The following is a 26,435-nucleotide window of genomic DNA, read 5'->3' as shown; positions in this document are numbered from 1 at the left end:
ATTTCACTACTTCGGTTTGAGCGAAACCTTCCAAGTTTTCTTTTTTGTTTTCCTACTTTCCATCCTGTAAGTCTTTTGCAATATCCCTTTAACTAACAAAAGCCAGTCCCTTAGTGACATCATAGGGGTATAATAATTTTGGATATTTAATTTAGTTATTATTTCTATTTGATATTCAATTTGTCATTTCAATGTAGGTTAGTTTTCATTCGTTTTCGCACTTTGTTAGTTTTAGTTTAGTTTTTGTTTTCTCAGTGTTTTCTAGTTTTAGTTGAGTTATTTTAGTTTTAGTATTTTATGTCTGCCATAGCTAAAGCATTTACTGATTTTATTTAAAATGTCTAACGTAATTAAATATCTCAGGGCAGTCTTGAGTCACCTCCTTCTAGTGGCATAGGTGGATTGTAAATGTTTAGAATTTTATAATATAGGGTGAAGATGGGTAAAGTGGGACAGTTAAGCTTGATCCCCATTGTATCCATATGTATTTCCTAACTGTTTTAAATGATTAAAAATAATGATTAAAATGGTCTTTGGGAAGTAAACAATTAACTTTTTGAGGCTTTAAATGGATGATTTTAAAATGGGATGCGAGTCATAAAAGCAATGGTAAAGAAAATGACAAATTTGAGGTAAATCTTTTCAAGGTTATAAAAAGTCAAAGTTGACTTAATGTTTGCAAATGTTACATATGGTGATTTATGGTGTGAAAGTGCATGAGAAAATGTAAAAATGAATTTTCTATAGAATAATTTCTCTGTCCCACTGCCTAAAAGAAAAATCAGGGATTTGGTCAAAAGAGGGTCTTCAAATGTTCTTCTTCCTAGTATTGAGTATCTAAGGTATGAGACATCCTAAGCTTTCTATAAAGGTATAATGTCAGGTTATGTGTCATTTGAATCATAATTAAAAGTGCCAAGAAAAGTAAAATGTTTCCAAAAGTGCTCCACTTTGCCTATATTCTGCCTATTGTGTATCGAAAACTCAAATTAATTCAAGTTCATTTTTATTTTAGTTAGTTTTGGAGTTATGAAAAAGTATTTCAATTAAGTTTCAATTAGTTTAGTTTTGTTTAGTCTTTAGTTCAGTTAGTTTAGTTTTTAGTTTTTTCCAAGCATTTCAGTTTTTATTTTTATTTTAGTTAATGAAAATGTTTTCAGTTAGTTTTCATTTTAGTTTCCGTTAATGATCATAACACTGCATCATCCTCCAGGAAGTGACATCATTTTTGGAGGGAGAACAACAGCACAAACATCAGTGAGTATTAGCAATGGATTGAATGAATTCTGTGATGTTTCGTTCTATTAGTTGATTTGCCTCATTCTAAAACATTTCATGTTGTTTGATAAAATTGCAGAAATCAGGATGATTTTGGTATGAAATTGTGAAAATTATTTTCAAGTTTATGAAAATTGTAGTAAATATTGCATAAAACAAGTATTTGTTTCATTTAAAAAAAATAAAAATTGTACATCTGATTTGCTGTTGTTAAATTGTATTATGTTTATCAGCATTTATATCGGCCATCCTGCTCTCTAGATATCGGTATCGGCCATTGAAAGACCCATTTCAGTCGACCACTTCTTCGCTAACAAATAAAAATACAACATAATCTTATTCCTTTTTTAAAGTTAGAGTTCAGAAGAAACAGCATAACTGGAACAGTATGGTGCAATTCTTTGTTATTTTTCTTAGGATTCCAATGGAAATCAAGAGTAGTGTTAACTGGAAAAGGGTCTGAAGAGCTATGAGTTGATAGAGAATAATAATTGCAGCTGTGTTATGTTGGGCACGCAAACAGTGCATGCTGTAATTCACCATTTCCTGTTATTTCTTATCACATTCAGACATCTTGCAGGGTTAATACATGTAACGCATAGAAAATTTTTGGCTCCTGATGATAGTTTCTTAGGTATTCTTGGTTTTATTTTCATAAACATAACGAAGAGATGACAGAGGCTGACACCATCCATCATAAATTCCATCCTCAGTATGATAAAGCGAGTTGGTGCTTATAGACACCGTACACTCTACAAACTTCTGGGAGTGATAACTACAAAGGGAGTGAATCTCCTAAAACGAGTCAATCTTGAAAGTGCAGTGGTTGACAGTGATAACCATGGTCGGGTCTAATGGTGCGCTGGGGGGCATTGCCCCACCTAAATGTTCCCTGTGTCCCCCAGTCAGATGGCAAAAAGACAGATAGTGGAATAAGCCGATACCAATAACTAAGGTGGTGTAAAAGGTCGATAACTGATAGTTCCAAAAAGCAACTATCGGCACAGATTAATCGGTAAAATGGATGTATCAGTCAACCTCTAATGCAGACACCTGAATCAATCCTTAAACATGGCAAAAGTGTGCTCAAGTGCACTGTGGGTCTGTTTGTGTACCCAGTAATATTGCTCTTCCTCATCATTTGAGCATCACTGGGTGAATTCTGCTGCCACTAAAAAATGTACACAAATGTTTCTTCTAATTAATCTGCTTTCCATGGGCAATTTAAACGCAATGTTACTTGTGCCAAATAGCGCTGATTTTGTGAATATGGCACATTCTATAATAAGCGTCACTGGACATAGAAAGTTTGCGCTAAACTGAATAACAATGACTTAATTTAAACACACCTGGCACAGCACAAAAGCAGCGTTTATTGTGTCTGGTTGGACTGTGATTGATTAGTGAATGTTTTTTTAATACTGCACACTAAAGTCGAGCAACTGTTTAGTGAATTGTTTGGTAGTGAATTTAGTTGCATGTGGTTGTCACTTCTGTGAATAGCTGAACTCTGTGCGTACAGAACGAGATTAAACTCTCAAGAGTGTAGGTGGCAATAGAGTAATAATATTTCATGATTTCACCATATGAAAACATCTGTTTACCTCTGTTGTGGACAGCTTGTTTCCACAGAATTCTTTGCAAGTCTTTGGTCCAGTTCTCCTTCACTTCTTGACTTTGTGCCTGAAGCACATACGTGTCCTGTGACTTCCTTCTTCGAAACCAGATCTCAAAACACAAACCGCTGTCACCAAAATTATGTGTCATACCGATGTCTGATGTCTGAGACAGGAGAAAAGAGATGGTAGACATAATCAGACAAACAGAAAACAAAAATCTAAAATTGTGCTGCATGTGATAACATTTAAATCAAATGGTTTTATTCAACTCCAAAATATTGTTTAATTTTTAAGACTAAGATCAAAGAGAAATGAAAACGTAGTCACTCAAAATTGATCGTATTCACTTCCTGAATACACCTTTCTGGTCTTGTTGTGAACGATTCATCAGTGCACATTTTTCCAAATAAAATTTTTGTCTTGGTAATCTTTACCAAAATTCCACGTTGTCACTTTTTTTTTTTTTACAGTAAAGGAAGAGCAGAAATACAGAAGCCCTGAACTGCAAGGTGATTCCTTTTTTAAAGTTAAGAGTTCAGAAGAAACAGCATAACAGGAACATTATGGTGCAATTCTTTGGAATCCTAAGAAAAAATAACAATGGAAAACAAGATTAGTTTTAACTGGAAAAGGATCTGAAGGGCTATGAGCGGATAAAGAGAATTAAAAAATGCAGCTGTTTTATGTTGGGCGCGAGCTGTGCATGCTGTAATTCACCATTTCCTGTTATTTCTTATCACATTCAACCATGGCATAACTTTACAGCAGGTTATAAATCTTGCAGGTTAATACGTGTAACGCATAGACAATTTTTTGGCTCCTGATGATAGTTAAAACACCTTTCACCGTATGAAAACATCTGTTTACCTCTGTTGTGAACGGAAAAACAAAATCACTAGGTAACATTTTTTTTTCCTTAAATGTCCAAAAAAAAATTTCTCTCTCTGAAAATTTCTGTCGATTAATATGTTTTTGTCTGAAATTGTTTTTCGCAGAAATGTATTTTTTGTTTGGATTTTTTTTTTCTCTGATTTTTTTTTCTTCTGAAAATTTCTTTTTTCCCCCTGAAATTTTTTTTTCTCTGAATTTTTTTTTTTCTGAATTTTTATTGTTACTTTGTTTCTCTCTAAAAAACTTTTTTTTTTTTTTCTTTGTTTTTTTTTGCATTTTTCACATGTAAATGCTGTAGTGTTCTCAAAGAAGCGCACAGGAGTCTCAGGACCATTTTTAAAGTAGTATTATTTTTGCAATTGTAAGGCCGATGCCCACGCCGTATTCGCAACATGGTTTAGGAGGTGACAAATGTGCTTTAGATGCATTCATGGAAGATTAAGGTTTGCCCCTTCCAAGTGATGTGCAGTTATAGTTGTAACTGCAGTTCTTCACACCACTGCACTACAGACCTGGACCTTCCTCTGGAGGAAGAAGAGGACGACCAGGAGGATGAGCAGAAGCAGGGCCAAGAGGGTGTTGCAGAAGCAAGGCACCTGCAGTATAATACTGATTTGGAAGCCCAACAGAACCATATTGCTTACACATTTGTAATTTATTTTTCTCCAAATATTTGGAGAGAAAGTGTTTATAGATTGCACTGAGATGCATTGCTATTTTATTTTATTTTAATAATCTTTTTTAATTGAAAATCTTTCTTTGTCCCATTTATTCACTTAATATTAGTGTTTAAAACTGCATCTTTCACTTTTTTGTCCTCCGCAATAGGACGAATAAGAGGGAAAATTTGATGAAGTTGCACTTAATGGAGTGGTTGAAAGCTCTCGTTAATTTACGAACATTTTTATGTACTACTTACTGTAGATAACGATGCTTTTGGGAAATGCGCCAAAGAGATTAAGTACTACTTAAGTGCTACTAACGTTTTACTTAGTGTTTCAGGAAACCCAGCCATTGTCAGTTGTCACCTTGTAAGAATAAGATTTCATGCTTACTGATAGTGGAACCTGGTGGCCAAGACTGGTACCACATGCTAATTGTTAGCCAGCAAAAAGACAAAAATCTCATGTTTTGCCTCTTGAGGATGAAAAACATATTTTTTAGAGAAAAAAAAAAAAGGGGGAAAAAAATGTCAAAGAGAAAAATAAATTCAGACAGAAAGAGAAAAGATTAAGAGAAATAAAATTAATACAATTTTGACCTATTCACTGCTGTTTCACACGTAGACGTTTACCTTGAATGATTGTTTGTAGATGTATGTGTCATTCCCGACATCAGTTCTCCTGGTCTTGCTGAAGAGTATGAGATCTTGGAAGAGAAAAATGTGACGGTAACATTTCTTCTTCCTGAAGGTCAACAGGAACTCATCCTGGCGAATGAGCTGCCCTTGTTCCTTCAGATTCACCTGTTAAGACATAAAACAAAACAATAAAGATGATTGCAGAGGCCATTAACACAGGACGAGTTTATTTGGGTTGTTTTTATAACTGATTTTGTTTGTTTTATGACGCTATGTCACATTTTTTGAACGCAAGAACATGTCCTGTGTAAGCGGCCCATTAGGCAGTATTTAGACTGTATTTGACAAACTAGAACTACTTTGGGGTGTAGTTAATAAAACTTAAATTAACCATGTCTTTCACTGTAAACCATGATTTTGTCATTACTGAAAAAATCAAGTTGTCTCAATTAAACATTACTTGAAATGTCAAGTTTTGGGCTAATATCTGTTCCTTGAACTGATCTTTCTTTAAAATCCACAGACTTAAGATTTGAAGTGTTAATAACTCAAATCTGAGTTAAGTCTACTTGCATCTATTTACCTTAACCCTTTAAGCTCTGAAGGTGTTTTTTTAAGATTTCCCATTTCAGTGGCATACCCAAAATTGAAGGCTTATATCTTGACAAAAAAAAAAAAAAAATAGAATTTTTTAATGATATAGATTATGATACATTGAGACTATCAGTCTAAGAAAACAATTGAGCCAAAAATGTACTCCCCCCCCCCCCCCCCTTATTTGACATTATATATCTCAGTGTATAAATAAGATAGCTCAGAAAAACTGCTTTTGTTTTGTTCCCAATCATTTCAACAGTACCTGAGAAAACCTTTGTGTTGAAATAATTTATCATAGTTTCCAAAAATGTTTCCAAGTGTCCAAAAGACTCTCCAAACAAATAAAGGTTTGCATAGCATGCAGACATGCAGACATGATTAGTAATGAGATTTCACAGAATGAGTTTCATTCTGTGTAATGGTTCTTGGATCTCACGCTCCTCACGACAGCCTCCGGCGAATTCCCCTGAGGAAGGACATTCTTTCTCAGGGACGGGGCATTATCTGGCACCCATGACCAGACCTCTGGAATCTCCATGTCTGGCCCTTGGATGGGACACAGAGGACTTAATTGGCCTACCGCCCGCAGTGTTAGACACAATCACTCAGGCTAGGGCTCCCTCTACGAGGCGCCTGTATGCCTTGAAGTGGTGTCTGTTCGCTAAGTGGTGTTCTTCCCGATGCGAAGACCCCCAGAGATGAGCAGTCAGATCGGTGCTTTCCTTCCTGCAGGAGAGGTTGTAGGGGTGGCTGTCCCCCTCCACCTTGAAGGTGTATGTAGCCGCTATTTCAGCTCATCACGATGCGGTAGATGGTAAGTACTTGGGGAAGCACGACTTGATCATCAGGTTCCTGAGAGGTGCTAGGAGGTTGAACCCCTCTAAACCGCGCCTCGTTCCCCCGTGGGACCTCTCTGTAGTCCTTCAGGGTCTACGGGGAGCTCCCTTTGAGTCCTTGGAGTCAGCTGAGCTTAAGGCACTCTCTTTGAAAACTGTCCTCCTGACTGCGCTCCCTTCCATCAAGAGGGTAGGGGACCTGCAAGCGTTCTCTGTCAGCGAATCATGCCAGGAGTTCAGTCCGGGTTACTTTCATGTGATCCTGAGACCCCGACCGGGCTATGTGCCCAAGGTTCCCACGACCCCTTTTAGGGATCAGGTGGTGAACCTGCAAGCGCTGCCCCAGGGGAAGGCAGACCAAGCCTTCACATTGCTGTGTCCGGTGCGAGCTTTATGCATCTATTTGGATCATACACAGAGCTTTAGAAGCTCTGAGCAGTTCTTTGTCTGCTTTGGGGGACAGCGGAAAGGAAGCGCTGTCTCCAAACAGAGGATCACCCACTGGGTCATTGACGCCATCGCTATGGCATCTCAAACTCAGGACATGCCACCCCCTGCGGGGTTACGAGCCCACTCTACCAGGAGTGTGGCGGCCTCCTGGGCTCTGGCCATTGGCGCCTCTTTGGCAGACATCTGCAGAACAGCAGGCTGGGCAACACCCAACACATTTGCGAGGTTCTACAATCTCCGGGTTGAGCCGGTCTCGTCCTGAGTAGTGGCAGGCACGAGCAGGTAAGTTCCGGGACAACTGGCTGGGTGTACCGCTTGCGCATAGCACCTTTCCCCTCCCTTGAGAGGAAGACATGCACTCTTGACTCCCAGTAGTGTTCACTGACTGTGATCCCTGGATGACTTTCCTCCTTAGCCCTGTGGCAGTTGAGTTTGCAGAGAAACTCGCTGCCAGTTCAGTAAGTGTGCTAATGAGACCCTGTACTGAGGTAGGTGCTCCGCATGTGCTGGTTCCCCTGAAGGCAACCCCATGTGATATTTTCTGCAAAATCGTTTCCCTGTCGGTAAACTGCTTCTTCCTTGGGCAGGAGCCCCTCTGCCCCTGGTCACCATGCTTTGTAGAAACTCCTCCCCCTTTGGGTAGGACCTACCATGGGACCTCTCCACATGACATACTTCCGTCAAGGCTCGGTAAAGACCATGTGACGTATTTCCACTCAAAATACCCCCCCCCCCCCTTCTCTGGGCGGGGTGTGGTCTCTGCAGTGTCTTCCCCTTGGGAGTCACACCCCCCTTATGTGGACACTTGCGTATCCCAGTCCGTTAACAAATTTTCACTCTTTTTGGGGAGAAAAAAAAAGAGGGAAAGGAGGCTTCGGCTGGGCTATCCTGTCCCTATTTGTTGGGCAGTCGACTTGTTCCTGAAGGACCATTCCTGAAGGAACACCATTACTAGTTTCATTGAGGGAATGAGTTTACTCTATCAATTGAGTAAAGTCAACTTATTAGGATTTTCAGTGTAGGTGAGATCCAAAATAAAGTCCGCATTTGTCTCAACATCTACAAGAAGATTTCAATTCACTCTTAAAACCGATATCATTATTTTTTGTACCAAATCACCCATTTACATTTATCATTCATAAATAATAAGTGTTTCTAAGATGATTTTTGTTTTGCAGGTTGTGGATTTTTGGTTTTGTCATTTCATGTCATGTATATTCTCCCTCTAAACTTAAATTTGACTTGATGTGGTGGTGGAGAAAGTGTAATAATTATCTTTTTTTTCTCTCCGCCCACTGAGTTTGTTTTTAAAGCATCTTAAAATAAGCATCTTAAACTTGTCTTAAAATAAAGGCAAATAAATATGAAGGTATTTTTCTTTGTAATTACAGACACTGTATGATGTGGGCTACACTCGCCTTCACTTCACACTTGACCAAACAGTTATATAAAAATGTCCTCTCTAGTTCAGCTAACATAATTTTTATTACACAAAATAATCCATGAAAGTTCATGTTCAAGTTGATAAAAACAATAAAAGGGCAAACTCAGTAGCTACACTGTAAAACACATTAAGTTACCTGAAAAGTGTTTTTAGAAAGTTACTTATAAGTAATCAGTAATCTGATTACCATTTTGAAGATTTGTAATTTGTAGTGAATTACTTTTTTTTGAGAAACTTTCCCAACACTGGTAGTGAAGACGTACAGCAATACAGTATACATTAATGTTTGAAACGCTTGTCATTCTGTCAGTACTGCATAATGTTTCTTATATTTTTTTTCACTAATTATGTTGGCTTGACTAAGTTTTTCCAAAATCCCTAAACCAAGATCAAAAATATCAATTGTACAGTATCTCCTCCTACAGCTTTAAAGCTACATCCACAAAACTCCACACAATCCAATACACTGTTCTGACTTAGTGTGCTATATATTTTCAAAATGATTGGACTCTTTTTTTACTGAGACCCTAAGAGGAGAGGGCGGGAATTTTTTTTCTGAAATAGTTTGTGATCCCTCGCAATAAGTTTTGCGATGCCTCGCAATAGGTTTGGCGTTCCCTCGCAATAAGTTTGCATTCTCTTGCAATAAGTTTTGCATTCCTTTGCAACAGTTTGCGTTCCCTACCAAAAAGTTTGGCATTCTCTTGCAATAGTTTGCGTTCCCTCGCAATAAGTTTGGCGTTCCCTTGCAATAAGTTTTGCATTCCCTCGCAATAAGTTTTGCATTCCCTCGCCATAAGTTTTGCGTTCCCTCGCAATAAGTTCACCATGGTTTTGCTAAAATAACCATATTTTAACTTTGATATTAGTAGTAAAACCATACTAATACAGGAAAACTGTGGTTTCCGTCAAAAAATAAAATTAAATAAATAAAAATGTAATAATAAAAATAATAAAAACGGTTAGCCTAAAACAATCATGGTTACTACGATATTACTATATCACTATAGAAAACCATAGTTAAACTATGGTATTTGCATTGTAAAACCATGAATTTTATTACCATAATTTTCGTTTTCCTGTATTATCACTATGGTATCACTATGATTATCATGGTTAAAATATAGTTACTGTAGTAAAAACATGGTAAATTTATTGCGAAGGCACGCAAAACTTATTGCAAGGGAACGCAAAACTATTGCGAAGGCATGCAAAACTATTTCAGAAAAAACATTCCCACCCTGTCCTCTTGGGGGCTCCGTAGTTTGCAAAACAATCGAAAATCCTAAAAATCCCAGAGGCTGTCACTGACTTAACGTTTAAACAGGTCAAGACTCTGTCAACCTGTATAACCTTAAAATATCAAACCTTTAAACTATTTCAAACTTTTAGGCAAGTTTCTGTCAAGCCAACATCAAAGTACCTATCTAGTTCCTAATAACAGGCTTCAAGTGGCCACTTTTTCACCACTTACTGTACACTTTATCCAGCATGTAGTTACTCCAACTAAAACTGATATGGAGCCCTCTCTGAAATAATGTAACCTCTGTAATCTCTCTCACTCACATCACACTCTTGAATGTCGTCCATGGCGAGCAGATTGTTGCCGTGCCGAAGCTGGAACTGTATGATCTCGAGTGCGGTCTGTATCTCCAATCGCTCGCGGCCCGTGTGTGATCCAGACTCACATTCATGCAGCATGTCCTGCAGCAGCAGACTGTATTTACTGATGCGCTGGACCGGTTTCAGAAGATACGATGACAGATCCATCTTATCACCCAACACCTGCTGTTTCTGCTGCATTTAAGCCAAAAACAACAATTATTAGAATTAATAAACACATTAAAACATCTGAAATGTACATATAGTGGACACATAAGTTACACATAGAAATGTCTGAATGTCATGCTCACCTTAAAGAACTCTTTGCCATGTTCAATGAGCATTTTCTCAGAGCGTGGTTTGTTCTTGCTGTATAAAGCGTACAGACCAAAGTTTTCTTTCTGAATGAGAGACACAAGGTTTTCGATCACTGGACACTCAAGTAGAACATGTAACAGATGCCATGACTGGCGATGATGGTATGTATGACGGTAAAGTGAATAGAAAATATGTCACATTACAGTAGGTAAGTCAAGTGTTCATGTGGTTTTGTTTCTTTATGTGATAAGAGTGGCTTTCTATTACTAGACTGCTAGTCAGGGGAGACGCCATATTTAATTTGAGGGTTTTGAGGGATGGATGCACAGTCTGTGAATACACTGAGTACCTAGACAATGTTTTTCAGCCAATGAAACATAGCATTTGTGGCATAATGTCAATTACCACAAAAATGTATTTCGACTCGTCCTCCCTTTTCTTAAAAAACTGCAACAATCTGTGTTACAGTGAGGCACTTACAATGGAAGTGAATGGAGACAATCTGTAAACATTAAAATACTCACTGTTTCAAAAGTATAGCCACAAGACGTAAACTGTATGTGTGTTAACATGATTTTACTGTGATAAAATCACTCTGTGTAAAGTTATATCCAATTTTACAACTTTGTTGCCATGACGTCGTAATGTCGTAAACCCTAAAATCCTAAAACTACCATAAAAAGGATGACTTTACAATGACTTTAACTTAACAGCTCAAATAATACATGAGTTTTAACAGAAGAATTAATGTAAGTGCTTTTACAAAATTATAATCGTCACATTTTTACCTTTTAACCCTCCAAATATTGGCCCCATTCACTTCCAATATAATTGTCTCACTGTAACCTCGAAATTATTTTTTGTGATCAACTAGGGGTGGGCGATATGACCAAAATTCAATATCATGGTAAAAGTAATTTTATATCATGGTAACGGTATATATTACAATATTGTTGGGGATTTTTTTCTTCGGAAAATTAAAACATTTAAAAAAAATTAAAATATCCATATGATGGGGTGGGCGATAAGCACAAAAATATATATAGATATTCTTAAAAGTTTTGGTTGATAAAGATATACATATAGGGCAGCTGTGGCTCAGGTGGTAGAGCAGGTTATCCACTAGTCACAGGGTTAGTGGTTCAATTCCTGGCCCATATGACTCTACATGCTGAAGTGTACTTGGGCAAGACACTGATACCAAGTTGCTCCCAATGGCAGGCTAGTACCTTGCATGGCAGCTCTGCTGTCATTTGTGTGTGAGTGAATGGGTGAATGAGACACAGTGTAAAGCACTTTGTAGAACTGCTAAGGTTAAAAGGTCCTATATAGGTGCAGAATATTTATATGAAGATACATAGGCATATAGCCTACATTTACATCTGTTCTGATGGAAATTGATGTCCAAAGTAGCCTAATGGTACACCTGTCATGTCCATTGCAATGAAAGTTTTTTTTTATTACAAATAATTTTTGATCTGTTTTATATTCTATGCATCATTTTTCAATCCAAGCAAAAAAAATAAAATAAATAATTGCACATAAGCATTTTTTTTAATTATGGAGCAAACTCCTCCATCAGGTATTTGTTTTGAATTTAGCATTCCATTGGACAATGCAGAACTTTTTGGCAACAATATAGCCTGCTACAGCTCGACCGATACCGATATTTTTCGTATTCTGTATTTTGCCGATACCGATAACTAAGAGGGTGGAAAAGGCCGATAACCGATTAATCGGCTGATAGTTTTTAAAATCGATTAACTGAATGTTTAAAAAAAAAAAATTTGTTTTTCCTTACTATGACGGGCACTGACATAGAGGAAACAAGAGCCAAAAAATGAATAAAATCAAATAAAAAATATGGATGAATATTGCAAATGATGACTGTTTTTATTTCACCTCTAGAGGCTGCTGTTATACTGTTAAACCAAGCTGTTCCAACTGTAGTATCCTTCAGTGCTGGCCACAGAAGAACATGGAGGATTAATAAAAATAAAAATATCGGCATAGATTTTTGTCAATAACCGATAGTTCTAAAATGCAACTATCAGCTTTGATAAAACCAATATATCGGTCTACCTCTATTACCTACTAGATATAAATGAACGGTTGACTAAGGTGTAATTTATTTAATAATTCCTGAGAGAATTTACTCAGTGCGATCGCTTCTCTATCCATGTTTGCAGAGCTACAGACAGCGTCAGCAACACTATAAAAAGCAGCTGGGCTTTTAGCGGCTTTTAGCTTTCCTCAACTGCCAGTGACGTTATGTTGCGTTCAATCGGGCCACTCAAACAAACAGATTGTAATTCCATTGGGAATTGTCATTACTGGCACAGAAATTACACACTTCAATTTTTCAATCTTGACTATAGTCTATAGTGTGAGGATAGACAGCCTGGTATCAGGCTTCTGCTCAAAGCTCTCACATGTTTTAAGAAGCAGCGTCCGACACAGAAGGGCTCCTTCAGACAGAGCTCCAATTCTTTCAGAAAGTGATGCTCATGGAAGTCTTGCAGTTTCTCCAGGTTTCCAAAGATGCTTCCTCTCTGTCCCCTGAGATCTTGAGGAACATCAGGACGCTCCAGCTCTGGGATGTAGTGCTCCACCACATACCCCAGCGCTCTTACATACTCTCTCTCCGTTTGGAGCAACTCCTCCATGATGCGCTGAAGTTTACTGTCAGGATAACAGAGAAAGATTTAATATATAACTCTCTTGCATTGTCGGACACACTGCAAAAAATAAATTCTTACTATTTTAGTCTTGATTTCTAGTCAAAATATCAAAACATCCTTAAAACAAGCTACATATACTTGTAATGAGATATTAAGTTTTGTTTTAAGAGAATATATCTTGAATTAAAGGAATATTCCAGGTTTAAGAGAAGTTAAGCTCAATCAACAGCATTTGTGACAATGTTGTTTACCACCAAAAATAATTTCGACTCGTCCCTCATTTTCTTTTAAAAAGCAAAAATCGAGGTTACAGTGAAACACTTTTTTGTGGAACAATTTTTGGAGGGTTTAAAAGCAGAAATGTGTAGCTTATAATTTCTTACATTAATTCTGTTAAAACTTGTGTATTATTTGAGCTTTAAAGTTTTCATGGTCGTTTTAGGGTTTACGACGTTAGGTCGTTGTAACAAAGTTGTAAAATTGGATACCACTTTTCACAGAAAAGTTTAATAAGTGATTTTTTCACACTAAAATAATGTTAACATGCATTCTGTTTATGTCTTATGGCTATACTTTTGAAACAGAAAGTATTTTAACTAGTGGTCGACCGATATGTTTTTTTGTTTTTTTTCCAGTGGCCAATACGATATCTAGAGAGCAGGATGGGTGATATAAATGCTGATAAATATAATACAATTTAATAACAGCAAATCAGATGTATACAAAATTTCTAAAGTGAAAAAAGACTTATATTATGCAATATTTACTCAGATTTAAATTAACTTGAAGAGAAAAAAACCTTTGACTATCGGTTGACAAATCAATTGTTAGATTTTGGAACAGATCCAAGGGAAAGTTAACACTTCTGTTAACCAGCCAAGCAGACGTGGTTATTGGCTGATACAAATCTTCAAATGGCCAAATATCGGCCGATTAATCGGCCTGGACGATTTATCAATCTATCACTAATTTTAACGTTATGCCAAAAATGCTGTCGATTGAGCTTATTGTACACCGAGCTTATTCTTACCCCACTTGCAAGAAGTTTTTCTTCTTTCTAGGGTAAATCTACCTAAATTCTCTGAAAACAAGACTTATTATCTAATTCAGTTTCAAACTTCTGAAGTAAATGTATCTTTTTTATTCATTTTTTACAATACAAAAATACTGATTAAGAAAATAGGCCTCATTCATGAAACACGAGCAGAACGACTTTTTATGTAAATTGTTCATAAAGCCGTTCTGATGTAAATTCTCAGATTCATGAAAGTTTTCATATTTTCAAAATGTTTGTTGGTACGAAAATATTTTTTTTCCCCCAACTCTGCTTATCGTTTTTCCAGCAGAAGTGCTTGATTTTTCTCAAAAAAATTAATGCCCTCTAACATGACTTGTTGGACAATTTTTTTGTTTGATAAGAGCTCTATAATTTAGGTTTCATATTTAAGTATAGGCATCAGTAATTACCACATTCAACTGATAACGTATGGTCCATGCTAATGCTGTTAAATCCATAAACAAACACATCTCGGGCATGTGCATATACAATACATGGAAAAAATAGAAAAAGCCTGCACATTGTCGTAGAACTTACAAATCTATAATATCATATAGCGTATTGGTCAAAGATCTTATTCAGGCATTCTATTAATTTCTCTGAAGATTCTTCCAGTTGCAAGTAAATCACTGTTACATCATAGTTTATCCGAGAAGTTTCACAAATGCTGGCGATCCGCTCAATTGAACCAGAGAAGCTTAAAGGTTGTGGACATCCTCCTCTCGTCGTGAACTGAACATTTTTTACACTCATGTCAAACCATTTTTATTGATTTTTACTGTTTGATTAAAAGAAGAGCCTCCGATGACAGCAAAAACATGCGATGACAGTAAGTCACATTCTTTGAGACACTATTGTGCTTGCTTAATCAAAATATTACAATGTGAATGCACTTTATTCATAAAAACGATTTCATTACTGTTCCACATAGATGTTAACTAGTGAGTCTGGTGCCTTCCTTATATGGCGTTTTCATGGGCGTGTATTATGTAAATTGTGAATGAATGTGCACATGTCCCCTCTTTACGAACGTTTGGAATTCACTAACATCATCCACAAGTTTTACTAACAAATCTGGGGAGTATGAAGCACTTGTGAATCCGGTGGAAAGTTTTCAGGAAGGTCCATTTTACATGCAAATTACTCTGAATTTACTCATATAGTTACAAATGTTTCATGAATGAGGTCCAGTTTTTTGTAGTGTAGGCAGTAGACCGCAAGGCAGCTCACTAGGTTTTGGAACAGAGCAATGTAAAGATGTTTTAACGCAACAACTACGTTTGACTCACAGTGCAGTACTACTGTTGTCCACTGTAAGGACAGGCCAAGAGGTCGACTCATCCTGCGATCTGCCTGAAGAAATCAAGGCCTTGTTGTCCCATTTGGTGTCACTGCATGTCTTCTTGTTTATCTCGCTTTGGCTCAGTCCAGAAGCGCTAGAACTGAAGCTGTCCTGGTGAGACAGTTTAGAGCTCTGTCCATCCCATGATGCTCTATCCGAATCACTGACTGGGCTTGAAGACCTCAGTGAGAAACCTTCTTGACAGGAATCTACAGATGTTCGGTCATTCAGATGGACCACAGGCTTGGCATTAGCTTTGGTTTTGCTCACTGAAACACGATTCCTGGTGGATAACGCGCAAGATCCCTCACTATGTGAGCGGACGAGGGTTTGATTACGTGGTAAGCAGTCATGCTCGTTGACACGGCCGGCTTTTCTGAGATCACTGTCGCTGTGAGAGTAAGTTTCAAGAGACTTCCCTAATTTCGCCGTTTGGCAATTGTGTGATGTGGAAACATTGCGACTGCTTTTGTTCAAGCACACTTGGGGTGGACTTTGTTCTTTGAGCTCTAATGATTGTTGAAGATCTTTTGAAGAACCTTGATGGACATAATGACCAGTCGGTGTGGTTTCTTTGTAAGAGCTTTCGGACATTGTTGGGTCTGAGTTTGGACTCCCTGAAAATTTATTCGCTTGTGTTCCTCTTGTCTCAGGTTGAAACTGGAGTTGCATCAATGTCTCATTATCGCTTTGCCCATCATGACTGTTTTGGTTTTTCATTTGACTGCCAGCAGGGTTTCTTTGGGGATCAATGTCCATGTCTAAACGGTTAGTGGTAATTCCGCTCTTGGATGGGCCTTCTAAGTGGGCTTCATCGTGCGCCTTGGTTTCCATTTTTGGAGATCCCAGGGGCATCTGATTTCTATAAGAGGTGTGCAGTATCTCTGAAAGTCTCTGTCTGATGTTTCGGCACTGAGCCCAGACTGCATTCCACATCCAGATCCCATCTGGGTGCCTCTCGAGAAGCGCGTTTCTCTTCTCTTCAAAGTGTTGGGGTGTGAAATCTCTGAATCGCTCTTCAAAAGCCTTCAATGAGCTCAAGCTGACACACATCGGAGAGTTCACGCTCTTTACAAGTTCTAAATACTCCATACACTCTTTAACCAGAGATGAGGCCTGGAAAGCAAAGAAAATGTACATCATTTCACCCTATTAAATCCAAATATGACTGTATCTTTTACTACATGATCATCTGGACTATTACTTTAGCTCGGTAAAATCAACATGACATCAAAATTGGCCTATTTACAGTATTTTCTTATTAGCTTTTAAATTTGAGTGTGAAAAATTGCAGGCAGCAGCCCAAAAATGCTCCAGAGTTAAAAAGGTTAACTTTACATTTTTGTTGTCTAACCTGTTCACAGAAAAGATATAGATCAAAGGATGTTTCCAGATCAGATTTACGTTCCTCAGCTTTCAAGAGAAAGCCAGCCATGTTGGTTTTGAAAACGGTAATGTGAAGACGAAAAGCGTCAGTTTCAGGAAAATGTGTTCCTTTGCTTTTTCTCTCCACTTCCTTTATCAACAACATCCCTTTTTCTTTTCTCTCCTGGAAAAAAAAATCTCATTAAACTTTACGCCTTATTATTTATTCATTAAGATTACAAATTTCCAGACCATAATTATTATCTATTAAAATCTGGTATTTTTATTACTTTTTTGATTAGTCACAAAAATCCATAATACACAATCTACAACGTAAGACTGATAACACATTCTCTCATTCTAAGAGGCATCCATGTTATGAACCATCAATCTATATTTACTCATTTACATATATTGGTTATAATATAGTTTAAAGGTGAAGAATGTAATTCTTTCAACGTTAAACTCGTATCCAAGTTTAATATGCAGAGACAACTATAAGTAAACCATTCAACTTTTTGGGGAGTTTGGGTTGGGACGATCTGTTTCAATGACCAATGGAAGACTGGTGACACTAAAGGTCCAGAAATTACACCATTCACAATTAGGTCTGGTTTGAGCTTGTTTAGTGGAATAAATCTCTAAAGATTTGTTACCTTTGCTTGAATCAGAACAGACTGAATATCTTGTAGTCTCTGCTCTATTGTCGGAAGAGTTTTCTGTGTGTCATCTTTGTCTTTCTGCCAGGACTGTTCTTCTGTATCACACCACGTTTTGATCTGTGAACAACATTTGCAATAACTCATAACATGGGATATGCTGGATATATCGTATTTATCACAGCTCTCAGACATTAAATGGAGAGCATATTGAGACTTTTGGTTATTATCTGTGTTATAAACAAGCATTCTTTGATTTAAGTGATGTCATACAGTGTTGAGTGAGTCCTCTGTCTCTCTCAACAGCAGAATATGTTCGAGATGTTGCAGTGACTGGTTGGATTTCATCACCAGCGTATGAACAGCCTCTTCAACCTGGTTATACAGACATGTCACAGATTTCAAAGAGTCCCTGTAGAAGAAAGAGAGAGAGTCCTGTATTATTTCAGTAACATTTTGTGCACCATTTTGTAAGTTTTTTTGTAAGATAGTGTAGCTAAACATAAATAATTTATGTTTATGGGTATATGACAAATCATGTAATGTTTGTCAGCATCAAGATTTTAGTACAGCATGTATATGAAAGTACAGTATAAGGAAAAGTTTACATTTTCAAATGCTGTAACAGGTCATGCATCTCTTTTTAAGTTTTCATCGTTTTAAATGATCTTTTGCCTTCAGTACTTTATTTAAATACACAAATGAACCTTTGAGAGTGGATAGTTGACACATAATGATTAGAGGTAGACCAATATATCAGTTTTACCGATATATCGGTTTTACTGATTATTGGGTGGTGATAGTTGCTTTTTGAAAAATAGCCAATAATTTACTTAAATAGTCAAATTAATATTTAAGAGTGGGTAGTTGACACATAACGTGTTAATTAGAGGTAGACCAATATATCGGTTTAACCGATATATCGGTTTTACTGATTATTCTGTGGCAATAGTTGCTTTTTGAAAAATAGTCTATACTTTATTTAAATAGTCAATTGAATCTTTAAGATTGGGTAGTTGACACATAATGTGTAAGTTAGAGGCAGACCAATATATCGGTTTTACTGCTATATTGGTTTTACTGATTATTTGGTGGCGATAGTTGCTTTTTGAAAAATAGCCAATAATTTACTTAAATAGTCAAATTAATCTTTCAGAGTGGGTAGTTGACACAATGTGTAAATTAAAGCTAGACCAATATATAGGTTTAACCGATATATCAGTTTTAATGATTATTCTGTTGCAATAGTTGCTTTTTGAAAAATAGTATATATTGTACTTTATTTAAATAGGGTAGCTGACACATAATGTGTAAATTAGAGTTAGACCAATATATTGGTTTTACCGATTATTCGGTGGCGATTGTTGTGTTTTTAAATCAGTTATCAGCAACTATCTGCATAGATTTTTGCCGATAACTGATAGCTACAAAAAGAAATTATCGCAACCGATAGTTTTTCTTCATTAACAATCATGTGGGGATTCGCTGCATCTTGATCTTTTATCATTGACAATATGCATCCATATTTCTATCCTCACTTCACTGCATATTTTGTTTTTTTATTAAATCATCAAGTGTTCTAAATTCAAGCGAGAGCATGCAAAGAAAAATGCGACTATATGGAAACGTACCCCTTCAGCACATACATCGATTCTCCAGTTTCATATCTTGTGAATATTACTAAACATGATTTCTTATTAAACCTCATCTGGTGAATATATAGGCTATAAAAAACTTAATTTGGTAAATACTTAAATATAGAGCATTGTCACGGAGCAGAGTCTCTGTCATTTTAAAATAAGAGCCCCTTCTGTATTTTGGGCTTGTTTATAGTAAAAAGTCCTACATTCTGCACCAAATCCAAATATTTCTGGTTATTACTGGGATTTTGGTTGCACAATAAACTGCATCTGGGATTTCATTCATTTTGTAGCCTCTATGTCAGTGCACATCATATTAAGGAAAGACTAATAACTTTTTGAAAGTTTTTTACATTCTATAAATTAATTCTTAAAACTATCAAGCTTCTATACCACTTTAGTTATCGTTATCAGCAAAATCCACTATTGGTCAACCTCTAATGTCAATAGACCATTTTTTATACATCAAGATATTAGGTTGAAATTTATATGAATGTATAAGAGAATGTATATATTTTAAAAGATGTTACTGTTCACCATTTTTGAACACATTTAACCTCACTAGTTTTTTTGTTTGTAATGTTATTGTCATGTTTGGGTTCTCCAAGGGAGCTTAGTTTCTTTAAAGGCTCTAACCACTAGGTAAATAGGATTAACTTGGAACCAACAGGTGTCCAAATATCATGGGACCTGCTGAGGTGTCGGTTTAGACCCATCTCACATAATCAAATACTGTATGTCTCTAGAGCAGTGGTTCCAACCCTGATCCTGGAGCCCCCCCAACACTACACATTTTGGATATCTCTCTAATCAAACACACCTGATTCAACTCATCATCTCATTAGTGGAGACTCCAAGACCTGAACTGGGTGTGTCAGAAAAGGGAGTTCCCTTTCTGTCACTCACTCGACGTTGTGTCGATGTAGTGACACTAGAGGTCGATCTTGAGAGCCCGAGACACCTTCAGATCTTTGAGAAAAGGCCAATGATAATTGGAAAATAGAAGGATGCGTACTTTCCCGTCTCGATTTTACCTCGACACAGACCCTTCCTACGGTTCACGTTCGATGGTCGGTCATATCAGTACAAGGTCCTCCCCTTCAGCTTGTCCCTGTCCCCTCGCGTCTTCACGAAGGTTGTGGAGGCAGCCCTTTCCCGTTAAGGGAAGTGGGCATTCGCATACTCAATTACCTCGACGACTGGGTGATTATAGTGCTCTCTTGAGAGTTACTGTGTGCACACAGGGACCTGGTGCTCATGCACTTCAGCCATCTGGGGCTTCGGGTCAACTGGGAAAAGAGCAAGCTCTCCCTGGTTCAGAGCATCTCTTTTCTCGGCATGGAGTTAGACTAAGTTTCAATGATAGTGTGCCTCACATGCGAGCACACGCAGTCGGTGCTGAACTGCCTGAACTTATCCAGGTGGGAAATGTCGGTCCCACTGAAGTACTTTCAGAGGCTCCTAGGGCATATGGCATCCTCAGCGGCGGTCACGGTGCTCGGGTTGATGCATATGAGACCACTACAGCACTGGCTCCAGACCCGAGTCCCGAGGTATGCATGGCACCGCGGCACACATTACGTGGCTCTCACTTGCCGCCGCCTTTTCAACGCTTGGACAGACCTTGCATTCCTGCGGGCTGGAGTCCCAATACAGCAAGTGTCCAGGCACGTCGTGGTTATGACGGACGTCTCCAATACAGGCTGATGCGCCGTGTGCAACGGGCGTGCAGCCGCTGGCTCCTGGACAGGACCTCGCCTGCGTTGGCACATCAACTGCCTCAAGTTGCTGGCAGTACAGCTCGCCCTGCGGAGGCGTTGATCCAGGGCAAGCACGTGTTAGTCCAGACAGACAACACGATGACAGTGGCTTATATAAACCGCCAAGGCGGTTTACGCTCTCATCGCATGTCGCAACTCGCCCGTCACCTCCTCCTCTGGAGTCAGCGGTGAATCAGGTCGCTGTGGGCCACTCATATTCCTGGCAACCTCAACGCCACAGTAGATGCTCTGTCGCGGCAGGTGATGCTCAGGGGAGAGTGGAGACTCCACTCCCAAGTGGTCCAGCCTCCCGAGAATCCTCCCACTGCCCGCTATGGTATGACCTGATGGGAGCTCCCCTTGGTACAGACGTGCTGGCACACAGCTGGCCCTGGAGGCTGCGCAAATACGCGTTCCCCCCAGTGAGCCTTCTTGCACAGTTTCTGTGCAAGGTCAGGGAGGACGAGGAGCAGGTCATTCTCGTGGCTCCGTATTGGCCCATCCAGACCTGGTCCTCGGACCTCACGCCCCTCGCGACAGCACCTCCCTGGCAAATTCCCCTGAGGAAGGACCTTCTTTATCAGGGATGGGGCACCTTCTGGCACCCACGCCTAGACCTCTGGAATCTCTATGTCTGGTCCCTGGACGGGACGCGGAAGACCTAACTGGTCTACCGCCTGCAGTGGTTAACACGATCACTCAGGTCAGAGCTCCTTCTACAAGGCAGCTGTATTCCCTGAAGTGGCGTATCTTCACTAAGTGGTGTTCTTCCCGAAGCGAAGACCCCTAGAGGTGCGCAATCGGGTCAGTGCTTTCCTTCCTGCAAGAGAAGTTGGATGGGTGGCTGTCCCCCTCCACTCTCAAGGTCTATGTAGCTGCTATAGCAGCACACCACAATGCTGTTGTAGGTAAGTCTCTCAGTAAGCACGACCTGATCATCAGGTTCCTGAGAGGCACCAGGAGGTTGAACCCTCCTAGGCCGTGCCTCTTTCCCTCATGGGACCTCTCTGTGGTCCTTTTAGGCCTACGGAGAGCCCTGTTCGAGCCCCTAGAATCAGTCGAGTTAAAGGCCATCTCATTGAAGACCGCACTCCTGACCACGCTCACTTCCGTCAAGAGGGTTGGGGACCTGCAAGCATTCTCTGTCAGCGAAGAGTGCCTACAGTTCAGTCCGGAAAACTCACGTGATCCTGAGACCCCAACTGAGCTATGTGCCCAAGGTTCCCACGACCCCTTTTAGGGATCAGGTGGTAAGCCTGCAAGCGCTGCCCCTGGAGGAGGCAGACCCAGCCTTTTCGATGCTGTGTCCGGTACGTGCTTTGCGCATCTACTTGGATCGCACGCAGAGCTTTAGATGCTCTGAGCAGCTCTATGTCTGCTTCAGCAGACAATGGAAAGGGAACGCTGTCTCCAAACAGAGGTTTGCCCACTGGATTGTGGACGCCATCGCTTTGGCCTACCAGACCCAGTTCGTGCCCGCCCCTTTGCGTATTAGAGCACACTCCACAAGGAGTGTGGCATCTTCGTGGGCACTGGCCAATGGCACCTCTCTAGCAGACATCTGTAGAGCAGCGGGTTGGGCAACACCCAATATCTTCGCAAGATTTTACAATCTCCTGGTTGAGCCGGTTTCATCCCGTGTTCTTTCAGGTACAAACAGGTAAGTTTCATTACGCGGGACAGCTGGCCGGGTGTGTATAGTGCCATTCCCCTCCATGAGATGAAGCCATGTGCTCTTCTCTCCCATGCGTGTTCACGATCTGTGAACCCTGGATGTCCTTCCTCCTAGACCTCTGGCTCACGAGTTCAGCGGAGGAATTTGTAGTTGGACCAGTTCACGTAACACAGTTCAGCCATTGTGGCGTTTCGTATAGGGACCCCTAGTGTCACTACATCAACACAACGTCGAGTGAGTGACAGAAGGGGAACGTCTCGGTTACTGTCGTAACCTCCATTCCCTGATGGAGAGAACGAGACGTTGTGTCCCTCTTGCCACAGGCTGAACTACACCGCTGTAATGGCCAGGACCTTGTCTCGGATCCTCAGTGCAAAAACCTGAATGAATCCACATTCTAGCCTCCCTTTTATACCAATATGTTGGGGGGAGTGGCATGCAAATTCTACTCGCCAATTCTCGTTGGCCTTTTCTCAAAGATCTGAAGGTGTCTCGGGCTCTCAAGATCGACCCCTAGTGTCACTACATCGACACAACGTCTCGTTCCCACCATCAGGGAACGGAGGTTACGACAGTAACCGAGACAATATACAAAATGTGCAGTGTTGGGGGGCCTCCAGGAACAGGGTTGGGAACCACTGCTCTACAGTAAGCCTGCTAAGATTCAAATATAAGGTAAAATACCTGTAGTCTTCAGACTGAGCGAATCGAGACTCTTCCTTCCTCATTCTGGCGAGAATTGCCCCACCCTCTCTCTGGAGAGTGACCAATCGTGTGTCTTCAAGCACCATTTTCATGGAGCGCTGCTGCTCCTGGATGCAGGTCTTCACTTCCTGTACAACAGCATTTCAATCAAAATGATTTGAAAACCAAAGGCAAGAAATATCTAAGGACAATGCTTGCATGTTCTTTTAGGAAATATTTAGACTTATTTGATTGTGCTCTCAGCGACCAATAAGAGAGAGCTTAACGCATTTTTACCATGTTTTTAAATCCATTCTACAGATTTCTGCAGATTTCCCCCAAATCAGTGCAGAAAATGCCAGAAAAGTCAGCAGAATTTAATTGACGGCCTGAATGTTCGCAATTCACATTCAGAAACTCAAGTTGTACCACTGTTATTTTTGTTAACTGAAATAAAAAATTAAAAACTAACATGGTTTGAAAAAACTGAAACTAAACAAATACTTTTTCATTTAGGGTTAGGTTAGGGTTAGAACCTAACCTAACCTAACCTAACCTAACCTAACCTATCCTAAACTAACCCTAACTCCAAAAAATACAAATACTTTTTTTGGTTGTAGTTTTTAATACATAGTATATTATAAAATTTGAAACATTTAAAATCTGCCTTCATTGGACACGAAAATGCTACTTGATAGCGCTATCACAAGACTGCCCTGAAAAACTTAATGTTAGGCATATTTAAATGACATCAGCAAGCACTTTAGCTTTGGCAGCCAAAATACTAAAACTAAAATAGTCAAAGAGTGCAAATAAATAAAAAATAACCCTGAATGTTGTACCTTTACCGTGTCCATTTTTTTAACATCAAGTCTTCTGATTGCTGTTTGTAGTAATGAAGATGCAGCTTGTAGATCGAGTTCAAAGAGGGACAATTTCTGAAACACAAATAGTATAATCAACTCCATACCTTGAAGGCAGGACCTCTGCAGATTATTCAGATCAAGTCATTTTATTTGTATGGCACTTTTCACAATACACATCATTTCATATCTGTAATGTCTTTAACAGCAAGCCAAAGGTGACTGTGGCAAGAAAAAACAACTACATATCTTAAATATGAGTCAAGATGTGGTAACTGAGTAAATTAAGTGAAGCAAATTTTCAATATGTTAGTAAAGCAATTTAAAAAAAAGTTGGGTAGCTCAGCGAGTATCAACGCTCACTACTCTCCCTGGACTCGTGAGTTCTAATCCAGGGCATGCTGAGTGACTCTAGCCAGGACTCCTAAGCAACCAAATTGGCCCGGTTGCTAGGGTGGGTAGAGTCACATGGGTTAACCTCCTCGTGGTCGCTATAATGTGGTTCTCACTCTCAGTGGGGCGCGTGGTGAGTTGTGCATGGATGCCGCGGAGAATAGCGTGAAGCCTCCACATGCGCTATGTCTCCGCGGTAACACGCTCAACAAGCCACGTGATAAGATGCATGGAGGCAACTGAGATTCGTCCTCTGCCACCCAGATTGAGTCACTACGCCACCACGAGGACTTAGAGCGCATTGGGAATTGGGCAATCCAAATTGGGGAGAAAAGGGGAGAAAATCAAAGAAAAAAAATGTGTTAATTGTGGGCCTTTTATCACTTTATTGATAGCAGATATTAACCACGAGAGAGATTTACCACAATTAAATGATTTGGAATAATAAAGACATTAATCAAAAGTGCAACATTTTTGTGAATAATTGTGACTTCTGTTACAATGTGTCTACCTGGTGAAATTGTAGCCAGTCACTGTGACTGTAGGGAAGGGTTCCCCCAAGGTCAGAGGTCAAGTGATGTGCATCAACCGTCTTATGAAGAGCTTTCAGTGATGTCACGACATCTATCTGAGAAAAAAAAGAAATGACATTGTAAAGATGTGAACATTAGGCTTATGAATCTAGTTTACAAACTAGGAAACATCCCTGCACACATCTTCATTGCATTTAATATTGCACGCAACCCTCTAATGTATCTTTCACACAACTTTACACACTTTACAATGAATGCAATAATGACTTTACAGTCGAGTGTGAAACAAAAACAAAACATAGCTTGAGGAACAATTGCGGAAAGCAATATATTTTACTGTATTACTGTCATATACTCTATAGGCATACCTTTGTTTTGGACATTGTTTTAAGTCAAAAGGACCATTCAGTAAATTATAGTTTTAAGTGGATTTTGAATTACTTTACCATAAAAAGGTTTGTATCAGTCGCAGGTCTGACTCACAACAGTTATACATTAATAGCCTTCAACATAAATATATTTATAACAAATACAACTCATACTAAATTGAACACAAGTACATTTATATATACAGAAAGAAAATGTGCTTGTCCAATTTATGTTCTCAATTAATTGGCACTAAATGTTCATTGATAAAAACTTTAATGAAAGGGTTTGATCAGTGACCCTGACCTTTATTGCTTGTTTATCTGGGCAAGCTAAGGAAGATACTAGTTATCATGTCCTAACATAAAAACTTAATGTATCCAAATCTGTGTAGTAATTTTTTATATGTATGCATATGTAGCTACTAAATACAACTAATAAAACTAGAAACACACTATTTTATATAAATGAGTAGAAAACAGTGTTAAATAGCAGCAATCAACTAAATATTTCGCCTCATGAAAGACACAACGCCACTCCCCAATGATACATACACTGTAAGTGAATCGGTGAATTGTTTATTTTTACCAGTTCATTTACATGTTAAATGTTTATTCTATTTGTTCGTATGTGAGGTTGAAATACAACTGATAAAACTAGAAAACACACAATTTTATTTAATTGAGTCGAACACATAATTATAAACAGCAGCAATTAGCCTAATTAAATATTTCATTTCAAGTGAATTGGTTGCTGGTTTTTGGAGCTGGTTCATTTACTATCATCCGAACGAATTGATCCACTAAAATTAGTTGGACTTCTCAACGCTACAAGTGAATCAGTGAATCGTTCATTTTAACCAGTTCATTTATGTGAACTGTCCAAACAAATGATTCACCAATCTAACCAGGAGAGCACGTAGGTGAACACTTTTATTCGGTTTGTTCGGCTGTGAGGAGGTCGAAATACAACTGAAAAAACTAGAAAACACAATTTTATTTAACTGAGTCAAAAACATAGTTATAAACAGCAGCAAATAGCCTAACTAAATATTTCATTTCAATAATAATTAAGAATAATTT

The 26,435-nt window shown here is 38.9% G+C and overlaps 1 protein-coding gene across 5 annotated transcripts in view; it reads right to left on the bottom strand.

The window, feature by feature from the left end:
• The window catches only part of quo (quattro), a 64,692-nt gene that overhangs the window by 4,602 nt on the left and 33,655 nt on the right, over positions 1 to 26,435 (bottom strand). For 3 of the 5 annotated variants that reach the window (XM_051706354.1, XM_051706357.1, XM_051706356.1), the window contains exons 8-19: positions 24,966 to 25,082; positions 24,041 to 24,136; positions 23,199 to 23,347; positions 17,713 to 17,851; positions 17,437 to 17,559; positions 16,770 to 16,964; positions 15,363 to 16,531; positions 12,768 to 13,017; positions 10,329 to 10,418; positions 9,982 to 10,212; positions 5,083 to 5,253; positions 2,883 to 3,060 (exon numbers count right to left, since the gene is read on the bottom strand). In XM_051706354.1, coding sequence (XP_051562314.1) covers positions 2,883 to 3,060; positions 5,083 to 5,253; positions 9,982 to 10,212; positions 10,329 to 10,418; positions 12,768 to 13,017; positions 15,363 to 16,531; positions 16,770 to 16,964; positions 17,437 to 17,559; positions 17,713 to 17,851; positions 23,199 to 23,347; positions 24,041 to 24,136; positions 24,966 to 25,082 — 2,908 coding nt within the window. The remainder of the gene's footprint in view (positions 1 to 2,882; positions 3,061 to 5,082; positions 5,254 to 9,981; positions 10,213 to 10,328; positions 10,419 to 12,767; positions 13,018 to 15,362; positions 16,532 to 16,769; positions 16,965 to 17,436; positions 17,560 to 17,712; positions 17,852 to 23,198; positions 23,348 to 24,040; positions 24,137 to 24,965; positions 25,083 to 26,435) is intronic. The other 2 variants (XM_051706355.1, XM_051706358.1) reach the window with 2 other exon arrangements.

This window comes from Myxocyprinus asiaticus, chromosome 9, assembly GCF_019703515.2.
Source record: "Myxocyprinus asiaticus isolate MX2 ecotype Aquarium Trade chromosome 9, UBuf_Myxa_2, whole genome shotgun sequence".
Classification (NCBI taxonomy): Eukaryota; Metazoa; Chordata; class Actinopteri; order Cypriniformes; family Catostomidae; genus Myxocyprinus; species Myxocyprinus asiaticus.
The sequence above is the reverse complement of the archived record's forward strand: the minus strand, read 5'-3'. Positions and strand labels throughout refer to the sequence as shown.